Raw genomic sequence first — 22,496 nt, 5'->3', positions numbered from 1 at the left:
AAATATATATATATATATGTGTGTGTGTGTGTGTGTGTGTGTGTGTGTGTGTGTGTGTGTGTGTGTGTGTGTATATCTGAAGGACCAGAAAATTAATTTTCCTTGCTCACTGTATTGCTGGATCACTGAGAGTAGCAACAGGAGGGAAGCCTGCCTTACATTCTTTTTTCCTTTGTCACTTTTTGGATTTTGTAACAGGCACATGTTATACTACATTTAAAAAGACTTTTTTAGAGAGTGAGAAAAAAATCACTAATTATACAATGTGAAAACATTTTAGCACCCATATTATAATTCCACTTCTAATTTTATAAGGTTTAGGAAAAGCAAGGAAATTGATAAGAGTACCCTTTGAGCAATAATCTGCAATCTTAACTTTTTTGATCAACTGGCTAGGCAGAATATCACTATAAGACTGCTTCCTTTTCTGAAGACAATTTCTTTCACTTTCACTACAGAATATAATCTATATACCTAATAAAAAATTGATTATATAAGTTTATAAATAATTAAATTATATTAGAAATAAGATAAATGCTCAATAATCATAGTTTTGCATTTACAAAAATCAACTACAATATTTTTCTCTTGTCCCAGTAAATGAAGTGTTCATTCATTTACTTGAGTCTGTGGTTCAAATTCTAAGAACTTCAGCTTCCATCAGTGAAAGGAACAGTCCTCCCACCACAATACAATAAAACCTTGGATCAATATAACAAACGTCCTTTTTGATGGGGCTGTTGGGTTTGCAAGAAAGCGTGGAGAAATCTTCAAGTCCCACCACATCCACCGCTGTGGCTACTACCACAAACAAGTAGAAACCAGAGTGGGAAGCCATCAGTTGGAAGCAGACTTGAAGGTCAAGGCTGTCCCAGGGGAATGTGAGGAGACTAAGCCTTGGGCTAACACAAGAGTTGGAAAACTGTGCCTCTGATTCTGCTTTAAATCAGTGCTCTCAAAGGTGCCAAAGTTCATAGCTAAGTTCATAGCTCAGTAGCAGCCCCTGGTGCCCAGTAAAAACAAATACAAAACTCTAGAGAAAATAATAGAGAACTTGGAAGAGAATTCTGGTTTCTAAGGATTATTTTTCCTCCTTTAAATTACTTAATTCACTTATATATCTGAATTAAGGAAGAAAACTCAATTTATGCAGACCTTTAAAAAAATGCTACCTTGGTGTGTATCCTATTTTAGTACTTGCATTATTTTTTTAAATACCCGATATCCTAAAAATCAGATTAAAATGGCCATACTTTTTTATTTTTGTAGGCAGAAATTATTTGATTTAATTATTCAATTTGTTTAGTGTTCAAAGTAGTAGAACTCAATAGTATTAATATACAACATTTATTAAACACCTACTATATTCTAGTAGTTTACTGTTCTAAGCATTTCATATACATGTCTCATCTAATCCTTATAGGTAAATAAAGTTATTATCCTCACTATGCAGTTAAAGAAGTTGAGACATGCACTGAGTGATTAAATAAATTTCTCAACGTTCTACTTTAAAAAATAGATTTAGGTTGAGTGCAGTGGCTCAACCAGAGGTTCGAGACCAACTGGGCAGCTTGGTGAGATCTTGTCTCTACAAAAAAATCAAAAAATTAGCTGGGCATAGTAGTGCGTGCCTGCAGTTCCAGCTACTTGGAAGGCTGAAGCCAAAGGATTGCCTGAGCCCAGCAGGTCAAGGTTGCAGTGGCTGTGAGCATGCCATTGAACTCCAGCGTGGGTAACAGAGTGAAACTCTGACTCAAAAAAAAGAGAACAGATTCAAACCCAGGTGGCTGATACAAGCCTTAGCAATTATATTCTACTGCTTCTTGGGGAAAGTGTTCGTTGCTATCTGAGAACTGCTAAAGAAAAAGTAAACAAATTTTAAATATCAAATTATTACTATTCTTTTTTCTTTTCAACTACAAATACGAGGGGGGGGCCAAAAAATTGAATTTATTTATTTTAAAAAATATGTACTCTTCTACGCTGTTGGTGGGAGTGTAAACTACTACAGCCTCTGTGGAAATCAGTGTGGCGATTCCTAAAACTCCTAGAAATTGACCTTCCATATGATCCCACAATCCCCCTACTTGGAATATACCTGGAAGAACTCAGGTCACTCTATGAGAAAGATACCTGCACACATATGTTTATCTCAGCATTGTTTGCAGTAGTAGGAACATGGAACCAACTGTGCTGCCCATCAAAAGAGGACTGGATAAAAAATGTGGTACATATAAACAATGGAATATTACACAGCCATAAAGAAGAACAAAATCATGAACTTCGCAGCAATGTGGATGGAATTAGAGCTTATAATACTGAGTAATCTCTCACAGAAACTAAGGGCTGAGTATCACATGTTCTTACTCATAAGTGGACCTTGAACAACTACCTTATTACTATAGGAAAGGGATTGAAAGTAATGGGAAACTGTGGGGAGGGGGGCGGGAGTGTTAGCTGGGATTAACGGTAGTCGATATCCACCTAGGGAAGGGGGCACACCTCATCAATAAGGGTACTTGCGCAATGAACATTTGTATACCTAACCCTGAATTGTACCCCACAATATCAAGATAAAAATTAAAAGAGAAAAAAAAAGAAAAACAATGTGTATTTATTCTTACATATGTAACTTCAGGCACCTTCCAAGTACTATACTTTTGATATGGTACACATATCAAGATGCTGTTTCTACTGCTCAAAACAGCTTTTGAACTCATCAATTTTGATGCCTTTTAGTGCTTCTGAAGTTTTGTCTTGTTTTGCTTTCGTTTCACCTCTTCCACATCAGCAAAACGTTTCCCCTTGAGGACCTTTTTCATCTGGAGAAACAAGCAAAGTCGTTCAGGGTGAGATCAGATGAATAGGGACAGTGGGGCATTGGGGTCGTGCCGTTTTTTCTCAAAACTGCTGAACACTCAGCGTGGTATGGGCAGGTGCATTGTCTTGATGGAAGAACCAGTCACCTGTTTACCACAATTCAGGATATTTCTTCCATAAATCATGACAAAGCTTTCTCAAAACTTCCAGATAAAATCTTTGGTTGACCAGTTGATTCAGAGGAACAAATTCTGAGTATACTGCAAGGGGCTTTCCCTCCAAAAGGTAATTCCGTTTTGGGGGGGTCCCCACAAATGTTTCTCAATCTTAAATGTCCTCCAGCCCTGCTTACTTCCAAAGAAATAATGAAGACATGGAGAAAAAAAATTGGTGGATTTGTTAAAATTTGTCACATGGCCATTAGAAATAAAAATCACAAGGCTCTCTAGCAGGGTAAAATAAATTTTGGAAATTCGAGTTTTATGACAGTTCAAAGAAATAAAATAAAATTTTCCTATCTAGCTTAAAAACAAATCCTTCATTATTTTCCCTCATTTCAAAGAGTGGCAGTTACAGAAAGCTTCATATTAACTATATATATAGACCATGTCAAATGAAAATATGGATTAGGTACAAAACATATATCTTCTTGGTTTCTGGTTATTCTTTGATGAAACTGGGTGGAGACATTCAAAATCATGGCATTCCAGTTTCTCCTTGGTCTTGTACCTGAAAGGCAGCATGTTTGATACTGTAGGATAATGTACATAAAAGCAAATGGAATGGCTACTATGCATATTTTTGTAGTATAAAAATCTTAGACTGGACCTAGCTATAGAATTTATAAGGACTGAACCAAATGTAAAAATACATACATTTACTCATTTATCCCCTCCCAATTAAATGGATTTCTGTTCCTATGCTGTGTGCTAATCTTCCAGTTCTTCTGCATTTCCTATGGAAAGAAGAAAATCACACTTATTGAAAAGAATTACATTTCTTAATTCCTCACAACAGTAAAAGTGTAGGTAAAATGTGATTTATATGGGTCATTATTTATAAGATTGTATATTTTGTCTCAATGTTTCTACAGGATTTCTAAGAAATTTAACATTCCTTGTCCCAGGGAAAATCTTAACCATTCTTTAAGAAGTGATGTTCCAACCGGGTTTGGTGGCTCAGCCTGTAATCCTGCACCTTTAGGAGACTGAGTTGAGTGGATTGCCTGAGCCCGCGGGTTCGAGACTCGCCTGGGCAGGCGAGATCTCATCTCTGCAATAAAAAAAAAAAATCAGCCGGTCGTGGTAGCATGCACCTGTAATTCTGGCTACTCAGAAGACAGAGTGAGACTCCAACTCAAAAATAAAATAAAATAAAAAGAAGACATATTCCTTTTTATTACTTAAATAAAAAGGTTTATTACTTAAATACTCTTCGTTTCTGTAGTTAGTGCAAAAAAAATGCAATGGGGAATGCTAAAAAATGTCAGCATTTGATAAAGTCTGTTCATTGCAGCAGCAAGATTCTTAAGGAAAAAATTACATTTACATATCCAAAAAAAGATTATTTTTCAATTTGACTTTAATTTAAATCATAATGATAAATGCATCTTAGAAGTCAAAAGGTACAGTTTTACCTGACCACCTCCTAATAAACAGTTTCACACTACTTTAAAAGTAAAACATGTGTAGATTATTTGGCTTCTTCTCCTTAGTCAGAATTGAAATAGTCCAGTTATTCTTAAACCATAGATCTGACACATGTATGATGTGTTTAAGGGTGTGTTTGCACGCATATATTTCTAATTTGCCTCCAGGGGGCTAGGGATCTTGCAGAAATGGCTGCCATAGGCACTCTTGGTTAGCATGTAAGATCCAATTCTTTCCCTAGGTTGGCATGTAAGATCTAGTTCTATCTCCCTTTATTATTAAATGTCTGTTCTTAATGGGTAATTTATTAACTTTTATAAGATGCACAATATATCAGATTTTTTTAAAATGTAAGCCACATATAGAAGAAAGACAATCATTTTGTGCAAAGTTAACTTCTCTTTTTCTTATTAAGCAGGAAACAAAAATGATATAGCATGAAATATGTCACAGTAATTTGTAGTCCTACAGATGGTAAATATTGGTTCAGTGAATTATAAGATTAACTCATCTAATATACCATTTATGAACTTAATTGTGTCCCCCCAAAAAATCCATACGTTGAAGTTCAAACTCCTAGTATCTCAGAATGTGACTTTGGGAACAGAACCATTTAATGTAATTAGTTAGGACAAGATCGTACTGGAGTAGGATAATTCCTTGATCTGATATGACTGGTATCCCTATAAAAAGAAGAAAACAGGACACAGATGTTCACACAGGGAGGTTACCATGTGAAGACTGGAGTTGTGTTACCTCAAGCCAAAAACTAACAGAAGCTAAGAGAGAAGCATGAAACATCCTTCCTAGTGCCTCCGGAGGGAGCTGGCTCTTCTAACACCTTGATGTAGGACTTTTAGCCTCCAGAACTATAAGGCAATAAATATCTGTTGTTTAAGTCACAGATATTTATTTTGTTATGATAACCTTAGCAAACTATTACATACATTTGGACCCTATTCTCCTTGACTGTATACAGCCTGACTTAGTACCTGATATTCAGGACACTTTCAATAAATGTTCATCAAATTAATTAATTAACTAATTAATGCAATTTCCTAGTAATATAGAAAGTATAAGGTCAGTTTCTTCTCTCATTGACTGTTAAATGTTGGAGTTCCTCAGACAGCTGCCTTGGGTACTTTCATTTCTAGTTGCTGCCCTGCCTCCCTAGAAGATTTTATACAATTATTTTGTGTCATTGGGTATCATTTAACATATCATTACTATAGTACTCTATAAAGTAACCTAGGGATCAGTGAGGCACTTCTTCCCAACCCTCCATTTTGCCTTGTATGTCTAGGATGATACAAAATTTGCATTTCTCTGGCATCTTGACTCACTATGCCCAGAATAGGTGGAGTGACTTATCTGAGTGAAAAAACTTGGAAGACTAATCCAGGCCTGCTTGTCTCAGTTCCTCCTTTTCTTCCTTTAATGTTCTACTTTGTTCTTCTGAGAACAGATTCTACCTCTGCATGGAAGGCCTGCTCTGGTTCAGCTCTGCCAATGGACAAATTGGTCCTCTGGGTTTCACCAGAAGCCCTTGACTTTCAGTATCAGCTACATCCATAGATTAACCTTTAGGAATAGTCAATATGGGAATGTTATGATTATGTATTTGCTTTACTCATTTTTTGTCTTATTTTGTTCAGATGAAGTCAGGAGATGCTACTTATTGCTTACCTCTCAACCCAATTCCCAATAGCCTGATGAAGTTTCTTTTTCTCTCCTCCATTAAACTCTTGTCAAGTATTCTATATACTATAGGTATTAAACTCATGTTTGCTAATATAATGGATGATCAATTAAGAATAAATAAATAAATAAATAAGTGAATTAGAAAAACTAGGACAAATTTGCTCAATAACCTCTGACATATCATGAAATATGATCATAAACTTCTCCAAAAACTTCATCTATTTGTTTTTCAAGAAATGTCTTACATTTCTCTTAAGAATGTAATAGTATTATATAGTAGGGGAAAAGCTTATTTGTTCATAACTAAGCTTCTTGAGTGAAATCTCAATCAGGATATTCATATTTTCTCTTGTTTATTCTTTAACCTAGTCTAGTCTGGTTTTGACACCTATCACTCCACCATAAATTCTACAATTACTGGCAACTATGTCACCAGAGACCTCTATGTCATGAATTTAATTGAGTTTGTGTCTTTTTCTTGTTGAATTGTATAGAAGCTTTGGTCATGGTTAAGTGTCTCCCCAACACCCTTTGCTTGGCTTCTGCAATATGGAAGTCTACAAGTTTTCCTATTGTTTCTTTCCTCATCATCTTTTGCCATTCCAGTGTTTCAGCGACTGTTAAATGTTGGAGTTCCTCATAAAACTACTCTCCAGATTCTTGTTTACACTTCTCATACTGTATCTCATGGCAATTTCATTTCCCCACGGCTAAAATTATAATGCAATCTAGCCATATGCTATTGTCTTTCAAGTCGATTTTCTCCAGACAATAATTATCTATCTTGACATCTCCACTGTAAGTTTGTCATGACCTCTAACTCAGTGTGCCCTAAGCTATACCCATAGCCTGCCTTCTGCCTGCAGAGTCCTATTTTCTTCCTGTGTTTCCTATCTCACTGAATAGCTTTGTTGGGTTTACTGTTTTCTTTTTCCGTATCTGTCCAGTTTTTGGGTTTGTTTTTTAACATGCAAAATCTACCCTCAAAATATTTTTTTCACTCCACTTCTTTTCATCCCTGTATCACTGCCATCTCTTGTTTGGAGAACAAAAATAACTTCCCACTGCTCCATAAACATCTATCCTTGCCACCATCAAATCCTCAGAATAGTTAAGGAAATCTTTGTGGAAAATCTCACTTTGTAATTCATAAGTAGGGCTTGTCAATACTTTTTCATTGCTCTCAGGACACAGCCCAAAATCCCGAGCATTCCTCAACCTTTTTTTATTTTATTTCTTCCTTACCTGCGTCTGAAAGAAGTCTCAGATTTTATAGCATGTTGAAAAAGAAGTTTTTCTTGACTCTTTTTATGAGGCTAGATGAATGCATGCACATAGAATCCCAACTTTCTCTTTGGTAACACACATCACACTTAAAAGTATTTGTATAAAGACTACACATCTTGACATATATTGAGTTCTATAAGAGCAAAGATCAATGTCTGTCATTCACTCTTCTGTCCTCAGTGCCTGGCACCAATTGAGTGCTTAATAAATATTGATTAAGTGAATATTGAATAAGTGGATATGTTCAAAGCATGACCTTGTGTTTCAACTTTTCAATGCAACATAACATTTGGTGTGTTCCATGTACATACCAGTATATTGGTAATTAACTGTTATAATAAGGTACAGCAAAGAGAATCTAAAGAGTGCAATGGTACCTTGCTGTTTTTTTCCACATAGTTTACGAAGGTCAAATCTGTATAAGGATCAACTAGGAGACTGCATCACTAATGGCCATATTATTGTCATAATTTTTTAAAGAACGGAACAGTGAAAGATTATAAAGTGTTCTTATGTTTTCTGATATCTAATAAATAACATTGCTCTCCTAGATTTATACAGATGGGGGGAAACTGATCCAAGCAATTGATACTGAGACAAAGATGGTATTCCGTTTTAATTTACTCATTTAAATCTTCATTAGTTTTGAAGTCATAAAAATTATAGATAGGCAATGAATGCAAAGATAGATACAAAAAAACTTCTATTCCCATTCAAATTACTGTCCTGAGGCAATCAAAATTGACATTCTGTTGTACATTCTTGCAGACTATTTTCATGCTCATACAGGTATATAGAAAATTATATACATATAACTAAAATGACTTGGTGTTTGCTTAGTTAGAAAAACAGGATGAATAATATACATTACTTTGCAACTTGGATTACTCTTTAAATGATAATTATAAACATGTTTCCAGGTCAGTAGATATAGATCTAATCCATTGCTTACTTATAATTAGTTACTTACATAACTACATATAATTAAGCATATATTTTGACCAAAATATTTGTCCAATAATCCCATTCCATGAAAAGGTGGCCTTTAAGTTATCTCATGTACTCACTCTCTGATGTGCCTTCTAATGAGATCTTTAGAATATCTTTATTTCCCTACCTTTTCTCGATCCTCTAGAACCTGAGCTTTCTTAAGATAAAGGTTTAAAACTCATGCCATTATTAGGTGTTCCTTATATTTTTCTTCTCTTTTAAGCATCTGTTCCAGCACATATTACAAATTTTCAGAAATGTGATAGTCTTCTATTTACATGTAACTGTATTAAGCACAATTTATTTCTTCTCAACTTTTGTTTTCTCTCCCTATTTTGAGATCTCCACTTGATTCAGTCATGGCAATTAGAGTAATTTTTCAAATGTCCTCATAAGATATTTGAGTAGTATACATTCAGAACTTTTGCATGTTTAAAAGTGACTTTTCTTCATCCAGATAGACAAATAAAATCTTGTCAATGTCAAGTTCTTGGGTGCTGTCCTTTTTCTTTTCTTTCAAGTTACTACAAATGTTACCTCTGTCTTTCAGCTTAGAGTATTCCAGATGAAAGGTCTGATGATCTTCTGTTCCTCTTTTCTTCATAAGTAATCATGTATGTTCAGTGCAGAAACCGCTAAACTGCTTTTTAACATTGTCTTTTGGAAAGACCCAGATATAATCTGGGTCTGTATATTTTATTAATCTGGCCTCAGATTCAATGAACCATTTCAGTCTGCAGACTCCAATGTTTCTTCATCTTAGGTAAATTTTCTTCTATTATTTATTGACTTACTATTTATCCTCATGTGTTCCTTTTTCTCATTCTGGAGCTCATACTATTTGTATGTTGGGGCTCTTGAGTTTATCTTCCATACCTACTGTCATTTCTCCTAAGGTAGTTTTGCTCTGTTTTACAGTAGTCTCCTCTTACCACAGGGGATACACTTCAAGACTCCAGTGGATGACTGAAACCACAGATAGTACCTTGTATATACTGTGTTTTTTCCTATATATACATATGATAAAGTTTAGTTTATAAATCAGATACAGTAAGAGACTAACAACAATAGCAAATAATAAAATAGAACCATTATAACAATGTACTATAATAAAAGTTGTATGAATGTGGACATTCTCTCTCTCTCTCAAAATAGCTTATTATACTGTAATCATCTAATTTTGGACCATGAGTAACTGAAACCATGGAAGCAAAACTGCGGATGAGCAGAAACTACTATATTAGTTTTCTATTGCTGTAACAAATTACCATAAATTTAGTGACTTATACAATACAAATGTATTATCTAATAGTTCTGTAGTTTATAACATGTGGTCTTACAGGGCTAAAATTAAGGCGTGGGTAGGGCTGTGTTCCTTTCTTTTAAGGACCCTAGTGATTACACTTAATCCTATTCATCCAGGTGAGCCCACCTGGATAGTGGAAGTTAATTCCATGATCTTAAGGTCCTTAACTTATTCACATCTGCAAATCCTCATTTGTAGTGCAAGATAACATTCACATGTCCCCGGCATTAGTACAATGAATATCTTTAGGGTTCCATCATTCAGCTTACCACATCTATATTGTGAAATGGTCCTTATGTTTCATTCCTCTAACCTCAAATTCAGAAAGCAACAATAATTAAAGGATAGACAAGAATGATGAGTGAAAGGAAAGCTCAAATAGGCCTATTGATAATTTTCAGAGCTGTTTGCAATTACGCTTCTTCAAAATTACTTCCTGTTAGCCTTCACAGAGCTTATTCACTGGTGTAGCATATTCCACATTCATTACTGTGGCTAGAGTGACTATCCATGTGCTCTTGTTCCCTTATAGAATCCAGTGAACCTGAAGACAAGAGTGCAGGTGCCTCAGAGGAGACACCCTCCCAGCCTTATCCTGCACCAGTGTACAGTCAGCCTGAGGAGCTGAAGGAGCAGATGGATGATACAAAGCCTACTAAACCTGAGGACAATGAGGAATCAGACCCATTGCCTGATAACTGGGAAATGGCCTATACAGAGAAGGGTGAAGTCTACTTCATTGAGTAAGTTTCACACATTTCTTTGAACATTGCCATAAAGATCATAACAGGATATAAATGTAGCCTGTGGAGATGTAGTCAAAAGAAAACATGGGATTTTATTGTTTCTGGTAATAGTTTTCTTCTTTGAGAAAGAATAAGAAGCTAAGGCCTTAACACAGTTAAGGATCCTAAAAGACAGCTATAAATCAAAGGATGAATTAGATCATTGTACCTAAAAATCTGTTGCAGTCATAACCAAAGAAACTAAATCTCCATTGATTTTCTTATTGAATTAGAAATAGTCTAGATATCATGCAGAAATCTTTACTCCTCCAAGGATGCCCATATAGTTCAAATTATTATTTTTTTCCTTTTGCCTAAGCAAGAAATATCCACCATCATCATGTTCAGGAGTTTAATAGGATACAGCTGCTTAAGCAAAATATTTGCTAGTTACAAAAGAAAACGTTTTAAGCATTTGACCCTGAGGTCAGTTATCAATAAAATGATTTTTGTATAGTCCATTGTACCGCCCTTTACTAAATTCTTTTCTATTAATTGCTCACCATTTTTAAGACTTGCCAAGGAAACTGAAATGTGAATTCCTGAACTTCTTGGTAATACTCAAACTAATCTTGTCTTTCTTTTAGGACATTTTTTCCAAACTATGAGGTTTTTTAATATATCTTATTAACAATAACGTCCAACTTTCCTTCTCTTTATCTTCTAGAAGTAGAACAACTTTTTTTAAGGAGTTCCAAAGTTAAAGATGTTCACACAAAATTAAATTGTTGATGTACATAAGACAACCAAAATGTTCACTAGAAAAAAATGAAAACTGAAAATATTACAAACAACCCTTATCCTTTCAAAGTTGTATAAGCCTCAAAGATAAAAAATAATAAAAACTGAAGTTTTTAGTGTTGACATAGATAAAATATGTAAACTCTGATTATTTAAGCAATATATTCAAACTGAATTTCTTCTCCCAACCTGGAGTGATTTATGACTTGGATCTCCATAGGCAGAATTCAGTTGTGAAATTGAAATGTGACCACATACCAGTATTTAATTCTCACGTGAAGTTGGAAACTTTGATACATGTGGTCAAGGGATTCCATAAGCAGGTAATTACTTGGTGCTCTACTTGACTCCAACATGGATGAGAAATGCAGTGTTTTGCAGAAAATGAATCACCAACATTCACCTTTCAGTGAATATTCCAAGTTTAAAAAAAGAATAAGAATCTCCTGGCATTATTTCTTATTGCTACAATCAATGGCCCGGAGGCATCTCTCATCAATTAATTGGAAAAGAGAAAGATCGAATTTTCTAAAATGTGACCAACTAAAAAATACTCAATAGTATTTATATCTAGAAACAGAATTTTCATATTGATAAGGATAGCATGACATTTGCAGTTAAGAAGTCAAAATACAAGTCCTAGATGTGGGATCACAAATTGACATTCAGAACAATTGATGTTCAGAATAAGGAAACTGATGATATACACATTGTATGATATAATACAGGGGGAGTAAGTTTATATGAAATTAATAAAAGGAAACCTGCATACAAGTTGACTAAAAAAACTGTTTCCTTACAATGTTTCCAGTAATGCAGTAATACAAATCTTTGTTTTTGTTATTGTAAAATAAACTTTCCTCTTTTAACTGTGTCAGATTTGGGAGTTGTGAGGAATAGGGACTTTGGAAGACAAAAGTTGTACTCTGGGTATGTAGTAAATGATGAGACTCTGCCTGGCTTGAGAGTATCTAGCAAAATGTTTCTATTACTCATCAGTCACCCAGTGTCAACATTCAAAAATCTTTAAGATTTTTGTCCCTGATCTCAAACTTGTTGTGAGATTGAGGAAGGGAGACACAATTGTAAATACTTTGTAAACAATTTCTGAATGTTGTGATACTATTCAGAAAAGGTTAACCTTAGAATAGACTTAAGATGTGAGAGAAGCATCATAGGTAACATGAGATAGCATAGACTTGAAAAGTTAACAATGTGTAGATAGAACATTCCAGGTACAAGAATGGTTCTTGCAAAGACTCAGTCTCTTGTTGTGTTAGGGATGGTGAAGAAACTCCCTGACCCTACTAAAAAAGTATGTATTAGTTGGTAAATCCTAAGAAACAACTGCTTAGATTTTGCTGTGCTAGGTCATTAGTGCTTTTTAAAGGCAAGGAAAAGATTGACATTTTTAGGGTTTTTTTCTTTTTTTGGTATGTTTGTTGGGTTTTTTTTTTTTTTAATCTCTCTGATGCTGGAGGGAAGGATCAATGAACAGTATTAGGAGCAGAGATAGATTGAAGTGGAAAATTAAAGCAAAATAGAGGAGACAATTTCATTTGTGGCGAGAGAGCTAATGCTGAAGGAGATTTATCCAGAGGTTAACAAAGACAAAGGAGCCTGGAGTCAGGGTTGAAGTGACTGTGTCAGGAAGGTGATGGACATGGGAGGCAGGAACAAAGGCAACGTGAGAATGCATTGCTTAATGTTCCTCCACACAATGGATGCATCCCCAGTTCGCCCTTCATCCTGGACCAGTTTGTACCTCATCTTTCCACTCTCCAAAAAGGTTACCTTTGGATCTCAAGACTCAGTGTGATGAGCTCACCTGTCACAGAGTAGGGAGTGGGTCATTGTCTTTTTTGTCCGGTCCCTCATGCCCATACCACCTTCACCAATGCTGTGCTTTTCTTTCTCTCTGCCTATGGTTCACCGTGTTTTACTTTTTCCTGTTTTTGCTAATTTTCTCCTGTCTACCTTCACTCTTTGCCCCAAAATGCCCCTTCCTTTTCTAACTACATTTGACAAAATCAATGTTTCCACCCAGTATCATTGATCTGTGAATAGCTTTGCTATGGCTGTCATAAGTCCTTACGTGAATAAACTCTGTACTATGAAAGGACCTTGGAAGCAGATCGTGTAGAGTAGGAGACAGTGACACAGGAGAGACCGTGACTGGGCAATAAGGACCTTCCTGAAGCAAAATCAAGTATCAGAAAGCACAATACATAGGGAATGTAAAAGTATGTACACGTTATGGAATGGCTGAACTGAACTAATTAGCACATGCATTCCCTCACAAACTTGTAATTTTTTTCTTTGTGGTGAGAACAGTTAAAATTGACTATATTTTCAGTTTCAAGAATACAATACATACAATTTTTATTTATCAATTAAAATAAAATAAGTGAATTTTTGAATAAAAGATAAGGAAGGGGAATGTAAGAGGAAAGTAAGCCAGAGGGAAAAGCAAAAGAAAAAAGTTAGAGAGATTTGTGAGGGAAGAAGCATTGACTTAGTGAAAACTTCCTTAGAGTAACGGAAGTCTCTCTTGACAGGTGGCACCACCCACCCCATTGAACTTTACTGAATTTTGTCTTCTGTGAAATGAAGATCATAATAAACAGAAAACAAGTGAAATAAAGGAAAAGGACCCTTTGGTTCTGTGTATAAAATTTAAAAATATATATATATATATATATTATATTTATTTCTAAATAGAGGTGACCTCTACACTGAAACATTAACTTTATTTGGTTAGTTAGTTAGTTGGTTAGTTAGTATTTTGAGTCAGAGTCTCATTCCATTATCCAGGCTAGAGTGCAATTGCGTGATCACTGCTCGCCACCACCTCTACTTCCTGGGTTCAAGCCATCTGTGTGCCTCAACCTCCCAAGTAACTGCCACCACACATGGCTAATTTGTTTTATTTATTTATTTATTTATTTGTAGATATGAAATCTCACTCTGTTTCCCAGGTTTGTCTTGAACTTCTGGGCTCAAGCATTCTTCCCGGCTCAGCCTTCCAAAGTACTAGGATTATACGCATAAGTCAACACGCCTGGCTATGTGTATATATATTTTAAAGGTTTTAAATATATATATTTTTTTAATTTATATATATATATATAAACATCGGTTTTGAATTAAAGCAGCAAGTAATTCCATTTATTTATCTTTTGTCAAATAATATTTTTAAAAATTTATTGATTTATTCAATATTGCAAAATAATTGAAATGGCTCAGTTCTTTAGCAGTTTTGCATTTAAAAGATGAGGGCTGTTTCTGTTCTCAACAGCACTGGTGAACTAATGGGCCAATTCTGTTTCCCACTCTTTTGAAATGGCCTCCTTTGATGAATGATAAAAGCAAATTTCCTTTGTTATTTATAATGATATTTAATGGGAAAACTGAACATATAAGAAAGTACTTTTAAACAACGTATTTTAAATTTTTAATGAATGTACTCTTCCAAACATGCCTTGAAATAATAATGTCTCATGTTTTGTAATTTTCAAGACTTTTAAATGTATGATATTCTGTAAAACCAATTTTTTTTACTTATACCATCATCTTCATTAATATTATCTTTTAAAATAGGCAATATATGAATTATAAATGAGAATATCTTCAAATGAGTTATTATACACTGAGACTGTACCTTTTTTGGCTGTGTTCAGATTACTTTAGCTATAACTAATATGTTAAGCACTCACATTCTATTCATTTAATCCTCACCTTATGAAACTGAGGCTTATAGAAGTAACTACTTGCCAAGAGTCATATAACCAAGATGAGACACAGCCAGAATTCTTTGATTCTATTTATTCAACAGAGGTTTACTGGGCACATACTATGTGCTAAGAATCACTCTAAACCCTAGGAATATAATGGCCAAAGATACTGACAAGATTCATACCTTCATAGGATGTAGTCTGTCTCCAAAGTCCTTGCTGTTAGCCAATTTGCTATGGTGCCTACTTTACATATATTGCATCATAATCACCCTATAATTATAGTACTTGATTTATCCACATTTTATTAATGAAGTTCTGAGGCATCTTGGCTAAATTAACATTCCAAAACTCACATAGCTCTTTCACCCTACCAAGTCATTCTCATTATCCCATACTACCTCAATATATAAACAAACAGGCTGGAAAAAAGTAAACTTTTTTATTACAAATAGTATTTGTTTTATAAGTTTCTTGGCCAGCAATTCACTACTCCAGAGGCTAAATGTTCCATAAAGAAAAGCTGCCACAGGGTTAATCTGGATTGACATGCTTTGGGAATCCCATTAAATTACTTCTTTGTTTAGAAGTCAGTTTAGTTAGTAGCACAAAAGAGACTGCTATTGCTTTGGCAAAAAAAAAAAAACCCAAAAAACGACAACAAGAACTTATTTGTTTACTACCATCTCCCTGAATGGCAGTGAACATTTTGTCATCTTAAGTAATAGATGTTTAATTGCAGACTTTTGAAACTGAGAATCATATCTGTGAAAAATGTCATGGATGTACACGGTTTCCAAATATTTGTCAGGACTGCATTTGCTTTTAAATTCCAAACAAAAACACAAATAGTCTATGTTTCTTTTTGTGTTGCTATTTCTGTATACCCTTAAGTTTTAAGTATATCACCAATTATCATTTCAAAAAATATAAAACTTTTTCCTTATTAAATAGAAGACAAAATACTTCAGAAATTTATTGGAGAGTAGTGTAAAATTAGTTTTTTGGTGTGCAGCAACACCAGAAATATACTTTCTCATTCTAGACTTGGCATAGTCTACCAATCACAAAATCTGGCCTAGGCTTACTTTCTGTAATTTGTATTACAAAAACAGTAGCTATATTGAATGTTTTATATGCTTTTTTTCTTGTGCCTATGCAAGATTCTGGTGTTATTCCCAGACAGAAAATAGATGTTTTAGGAAAAAACAGTATGCAACACACACCCACGGTATTGAAAACAATATTTATAATAATAAAACTTATTTTAAAAATATTTTTAAATGCATAAAAGGTGATATGAAAACAGACTCATATTTATATGTTCATGAAAAGTGTAGAAATATTATTTAGGAAACAAATAACAACCAAAGAGGTTACTGGTAAGCTTTATTTGTGGATTACCTATGTATAGGTAGAATAAAACTGTGAAATTTTGGATGAATGGAATATTGAAGAAAAATGTCTACACTGCTAATCATCTATTAGATATAGCCAATCATTGCCTTTAATAGCTCTTTTTTTTGAAATGATTATACAGAAGGAAAAAGTCTTTTGGAAAATGATATAATTATCCTGAGGATTTTATTGACTATAGTATAAAATCTAATTAATTTACCTAGCTTTAAAAATTAATGTTTATTTTTTAAAATACAGTCAGCAATTTCTATGTTATTATTGTCTTTGAACCTGTATAACTACTACTGAAACCTTAACATCTGGGCACATTTTAAATTGTTATTGACTCCAAAATATTTACCTATCTATATCTTGCTTATCTTATTCAGATGATTATGTTTTATGTAGTCAAATGTCACTGACTTTAATCTCTTATTATTCTTCTGATGTAGTATTTCCCTAGGGGGAAAATACCAATTAACTATCAGTTTAAGATTAAGATTCAGAATTGACTTTTTAGGAGGACTTTGTTGTGGTTTTAAGTCTGTTATTATTTTAGAGGAAATGGAGCAAAGGAAAGATGTATGTTTCATAATAAAAGTTTTTCATCCATTAAATTGATGAAAGAAGACACTTCCAATATTTGTACAATAGTGAAAACATTGTTTTGATCCAGTTGGCAATATTAAGGAAGGAAAGAAGAAAAGAAAAGGAAACAGAAAGACATATGAAAGGAAAAGAGAACATGTCTTCAAATTAGGTTTGAATTGGATCACCCTTGAAGATCCAGTTATGTATACTTAAGAAACTAAAAAGGAATGTGTAGGGTAATTTCCACAGTGGTTTCCACCGTTTTCCATAGAGGTTGAATGAGTTTGCATTCCCACCAACAGTGTAGAAGAGTTCCCTTTTCTCTGCATCATCGCCAGCATCTGTTGCTTTTTTGTTTTATTAATGATGGCCGTTCTTACTGGAGTTAACAAAGAACTGAGTACCATATGTTCTCACGCATAAGCGTACCTTGAACATTTACCATAATACTATAAGAAAGGAATTGGCAGTAACCAGAAACTACCAGGGGAGGGGAGAGGCACATAGCATCAATAAGGATACCTGATCTCAAACCAAGCAAAGTGGGGACCAAAGAGAGGTCCAAATATTACCTGTACAATGACCACTTGTATACCTAATCCTGAAATGAACACCGCATCTTTAAAATAAAAATGTTTTAAAAAAGAAAAAGAGTTTGTATCCTGATTGGAAAAACAATAGAGTGAATGAAAAAAATGGAATGGAGGAATAGAGTGTGGAATGATCTATAAGAAAATTTAAAATTTTGCTCCTAATAAATAAATCCATCAATTGATAGCATTTCTTATTAATCTAATTCTTTGCTATAGCTTCTAAGACGGAATATTCATATATAGATATATAAATCAGGTTTTTAAAAAGACTTTCTTCTGGAAAACTATTCAGAATTGAATGAAGAAAATTTGATTTGAAAGTGATTCAAATAGAGAATTTAAATTTATCAGGGGAAAATTTTCCCAGTGATATCGTTGATGCCTCCTCAATCACAATGTTCTCTTTTTTCTCTCTGCACATGTAACTTAGTATAATACCTAATAAGTTCAAAGCATTCAACACTTACAAAGGAACTTAAGTAGTGATTAGGATCCATAAATAGTTAAGTCTGTTTCTAAACCACTGGCAGGAGTTGGGAAACAAACCTTTGATTACTATCCCTAGTTGTGAAATAAAGCACCTCAGTTTGAAAAGTAAAGTGTGATGTTCAGTATGCCTCTGGTTTCAGACCACTGAAGCCCTTGGACTTGGAAATCAGTTATACCTGGGTTTAATGCTCACTCTTTCGCTTTCATGCACTAGTTGTGTAATCCCAACTTCTCTCAACTTCGGTTTTTCCATCTGTAAAATGAAGTTAATAATACTTAGCCACAAAGGCTCATTAGTATCATATAAGGTGACATATGTGAAAGTTCTGCTGCAGTCTTTGACAGTAAATAATCGAGAAAGTTATGAGATAGTGAGAATGACTTTTCAGTGGTGTGTAAGTAGCTTTTCCTGTTGAAATGAAGCATGTTCTGTGTGAGAAGAATGTTTTCTCAGAAGATAGGATATTATTTAACTTGCTGCTTTTGACAGTTTGGCAGTTAAGCTTACAAATTGTACAGAAATTTCTGTTCATTGCAGGTCAGCCCTATCACATATTTTCAAGGCCATTAGGATATGAATTTAAAGTAGAATTGTAGAGTTGAGAAATTTCACTTCTGGTTTATTCTAGTCCTCCAACTAGATTTGGTATTAATTTAATATTAGAGAAGGTATACCCATATGATAAACCACTGTTTTAGGGTTTCACCCAGATTTTTAAATCTGACATTGATTGAATCTTAATTATATTATTATTTTATAAATTTAAATAGCTACTGACTTGTTTTTACTTGATCTCTCAGTTTTCGTGATTATCACATTAGCTTTATCCGTAGAAATTCATAAAGCAGTATATTGTGATTCAAAGTTTCTAGAAAATATTTGTTCCCTTTAGTTCTTTTAAGACATCTTGGAGGGGCATGCAAAGTACAAGGTTGGTAAGAACCACTATTGAAAAATACTGTGCTGTATCTTCATGTGATGTGTAAGACAATTACTGGAGGTAACTACAACCCACATTTCTTTCAGAATCATTTCTGAAAATGCTGTTAACTATAAGAGACGCAGTCTGTCAAAATGGATTAAACTGACATACCATTAATGCTAGTTCAACCTAAAAAAAATCATCCTGTAGTGAAAAGCTTTATATAAACTCAGGAAACCTAGAAAATTCATAGTTCTCTACTAAATTAGCCAGTATTTGAGACCTAAGTTTATGCAGTATTGGAATGATTATTTGATTCCCTATAGTGACTTAGTAATGGTCCCTTACTTATCTATGGGTTTGTTTGCTTTTGTGAATCTTATTAAGGGACCTAGAAATGACTTTTCTCCAAAATGGGAAAGGATTTGGAAGAAGCTGGTGAAGGCACAAGGAAATGTATTTTCCTTGCTCATTCCCCAATATTTCCTCCTACTTCATAGAAACATAGGCATCACCACACACCAGCATACACACACATTTTCAACTGAGGCATTTCTATACAGAGCGTTTTTAAGTGACTTTGTTTTGCAAAATGAGAGCAGCAAACACTCACCACACATTTGGAATTTTGTCATATTAGGGATAGTCAGAGTCTATGTCCAGGAACTTCAAGTCTTCAGTTCAGAGAAAAAGACTAGATGATAGACATCACGCAAATGAGGGTTAGAGCCAGATGAAAGTTGATGCAATACTTTATTCCCTCTAAAATTTGATAATGAAGCACCACCAGGCTTTACAATGATCATATTGGGGGGAAATAAAAGCTGGTATGTTCTCCTGATAATTTGTTATTTGGTCAAATTCATAACTTTTATCTGATCAAATTATTAGAGCCCAGGTCAGAGGCATTTATCATTAAGAAGATCTTAAATGTGAAGAAAATGATGGAGGGTACTTTCTCTTTACACCACATGAAAGTTGGAAACAAAAAGGAATCTTCTTCAGGTGCAGGAACTTCATGACCCAAAGGTCTTAATGTCACAGTTCTCAAATCAAAGATGGCTCTACAGGAAGGTAGACAGGATGATCATCCAGAAAATGCTATTTGAAGAGTCCTTTAATACCTTAGAATAGCTTTTCACCACCCATTTTGACTCCGTCCTCCCTCCTTCCTGGCTTAAAATTTCCTTCATTAGGAGGGAACTTGATCTCTACATGTTCGTATTAAATATACTGCCTGGGTAAATTTTCTGACCTTCATTTTAGCTACAGATTGGTTTATTAAATTATCTAGCTAACATTTGTGACTCTGACATGATAAAATATAGTTAAATTTTGTTGAAGAAAGAGAATACATGTGAAATTTATATCATCATTATCATTTGACCTCCTTACAATTATGCTCAAGTATTCCTATTATCTGGTCCTAATTTAAATTTCCAACCTATTTCCCACTCTTCCCTTTCATGTTCGATTCATTCACCTTCTGACTATTCCCTGTATGAACCTCATGCTTTCCCACACCGATGACTTTGCTCATTCTTTCTTCAAAGCCCTCATAAATGTCACATTCTTGATAGTTTGTTCATTGGTAGATGAGATCCCTTGAGACAGCTGTACACAGTGAATATTTTAGCTCCAATGAGCAGTTATGAGCCACTGAGTTGTTCTTGAATTAGAAAGTACATAAGAATTACCAAATTACCTGGAGTGCTTGCTGATGATAGAGATTTTCTAGCTGCATCTCAAAGATTCTTATGTAGTAGTTCTTTGAGGACCCAGAATATACATTGTTATAATAATAAGTCTACCTGTTGATTCCAATGCAGATGATTCTAGGACCACTTTAAGAAATACTCCTTTAAGAATAGCTTTCCTTTGCTTTTAAAATTTTCGGCAAAACACTTACAAGAAAACATTTTTTTTCCCACAACAAAAATTTCCTTTTATAATTAATTTCTAGAAATTCCATTTCAGAAGCATTAGAATGCAGACCTTTTTATCACCTACCTTTTGAGCTGTGTTGAAAGTATTTAAATTCAAGAGAGTTAATGAGTTAATAAAATTGCTATTAATCACTTTTTGAGAAAATATAGGAATCCCTAGAACATGCTATAATTTGCATCACTTTTGTACTGCCTCTTCCAGCTCTGTAGTTAAAAGTATCAAAACAAATGTTTATGAAAAGGGCAGGTTTAAGATGAAAATAATTATTTTGCAAAATTCAGGAAACATTATCAGAGCCTGTGGACTGTGCTCTTCCAACTGGAGAATCCTGTATTTGTAATAAATTCCTTTTGCTCTGGATGAGTTCTGCATTTTCAATGAGGTTAACTTGGCAACATTCTACTTGATTTTAATAAAAATAGCTGCTTTGAGGACAGGGAGCTGAGGTTGCCAAATTTACAGCTGCCTTGCACAATTACTCTTACACCTCCTTCAGGGCTACTTAGAACCAGTAAGCAAATTAAGTGTATCGATTGCAATTTTGTTGGACTAACCCCGCTTTTTTTTTTCTTAAGGAATAAACTTGATTCCTTTCAGTATGTGTCTCTTCAGAGTGATCTCTTTTCTTTTCAGCCATAACACAAAGACAACATCATGGCTGGATCCACGACTTGCGAAAAAGGCTAAACCTCCAGAAGAGTGCAAAGAAAATGGTAGGTTATTAAGTTTTTATGGTGTTTCAGCAATGCACTTTGAAAATGCTTGTTTTCTTAAGAGGATCTCACCTAAAGAAGGAATAATCTAGTTGAAACCATTTTAAAGATGTAATATGTAATGCTCAGATAGGAGAGAGAATTAACTCGGCATTTCAGCAGGCCATGTGGTTTTGCTTTTTCTCTCTGAGGAGACTGTGCTGAATATCACATCTCTGTCATCTCTGTTGCTTCTGTTTGACTCCTGGCCTGACTTTCCACCACCTACTAAGGACTTTTTGTTTGCAATATGTCTCTCTGAGGACTCTGATCTTTTAATTGAATCTGATAGGATGCATAAGAGAAGCAGTTTGAACTATAATATTTGATTTTGTGTTTAAAGGCATAGCATTCTACCAGTTATTAAAGACTCAGTAATACAAAGATATATATGCATATATGTACTGTAATCAAACATTTAGATAAAACTACTAATTGCCTGAATGTCTTAGATTATCCTTAGTGTTTTCCAGTTCTCAATATAATAATATTGTCTTGCTTTTAAAAGGACTGCTTTCATATATGTGAAGAAATTTTAAAATAATTTTAGGGACTATATGAATGTAAACCTTGTTTTTAAATGAGTAAATTATATAGGTATAATCTGCTACTGATGATACAAATTTTTAAAATATTGAGTTTAATTTTTAGGAACAATTATAATTTAGCTAAGATGATAAATAATATCCTCTCTTGATGAGATATTATTTAAGCACACTCACAGCCTTTATGAGATCAAACTGTTAAAATTCTGTTTAGATGCAACTGTCATTGAGGAGCTCTTAAAAGT

At 34.2% G+C, this 22,496-nt stretch overlaps 1 protein-coding gene across 1 annotated transcript in view; it reads left to right on the top strand.

Moving 5' to 3' along the window:
* Positions 1-21,667, top strand: part of LOC103271548 (membrane-associated guanylate kinase, WW and PDZ domain-containing protein 2-like) — a gene marked incomplete at its 3' end in the record, with an annotated part of 293,994 nt that extends 272,327 nt beyond the window's left edge. The window contains exons 4-5 of the mRNA XM_008069016.1: positions 10,286-10,496; positions 21,588-21,667. Coding sequence (XP_008067207.1) covers positions 10,286-10,496; positions 21,588-21,667 — 291 coding nt within the window. The remainder of the gene's footprint in view (positions 1-10,285; positions 10,497-21,587) is intronic.
* Between the last annotated feature and the right edge of the window lie 829 nt (positions 21,668-22,496).

The sequence above is a fragment of the Carlito syrichta genome, unplaced genomic scaffold (assembly GCF_000164805.1).
Source record: "Carlito syrichta isolate Samal-C Ts95f unplaced genomic scaffold, Tarsius_syrichta-2.0.1 Scaffold311756, whole genome shotgun sequence".
Classification (NCBI taxonomy): Eukaryota; Metazoa; Chordata; class Mammalia; order Primates; family Tarsiidae; genus Carlito; species Carlito syrichta.
This window is presented reverse-complemented; position numbering and strand designations above follow the sequence as displayed.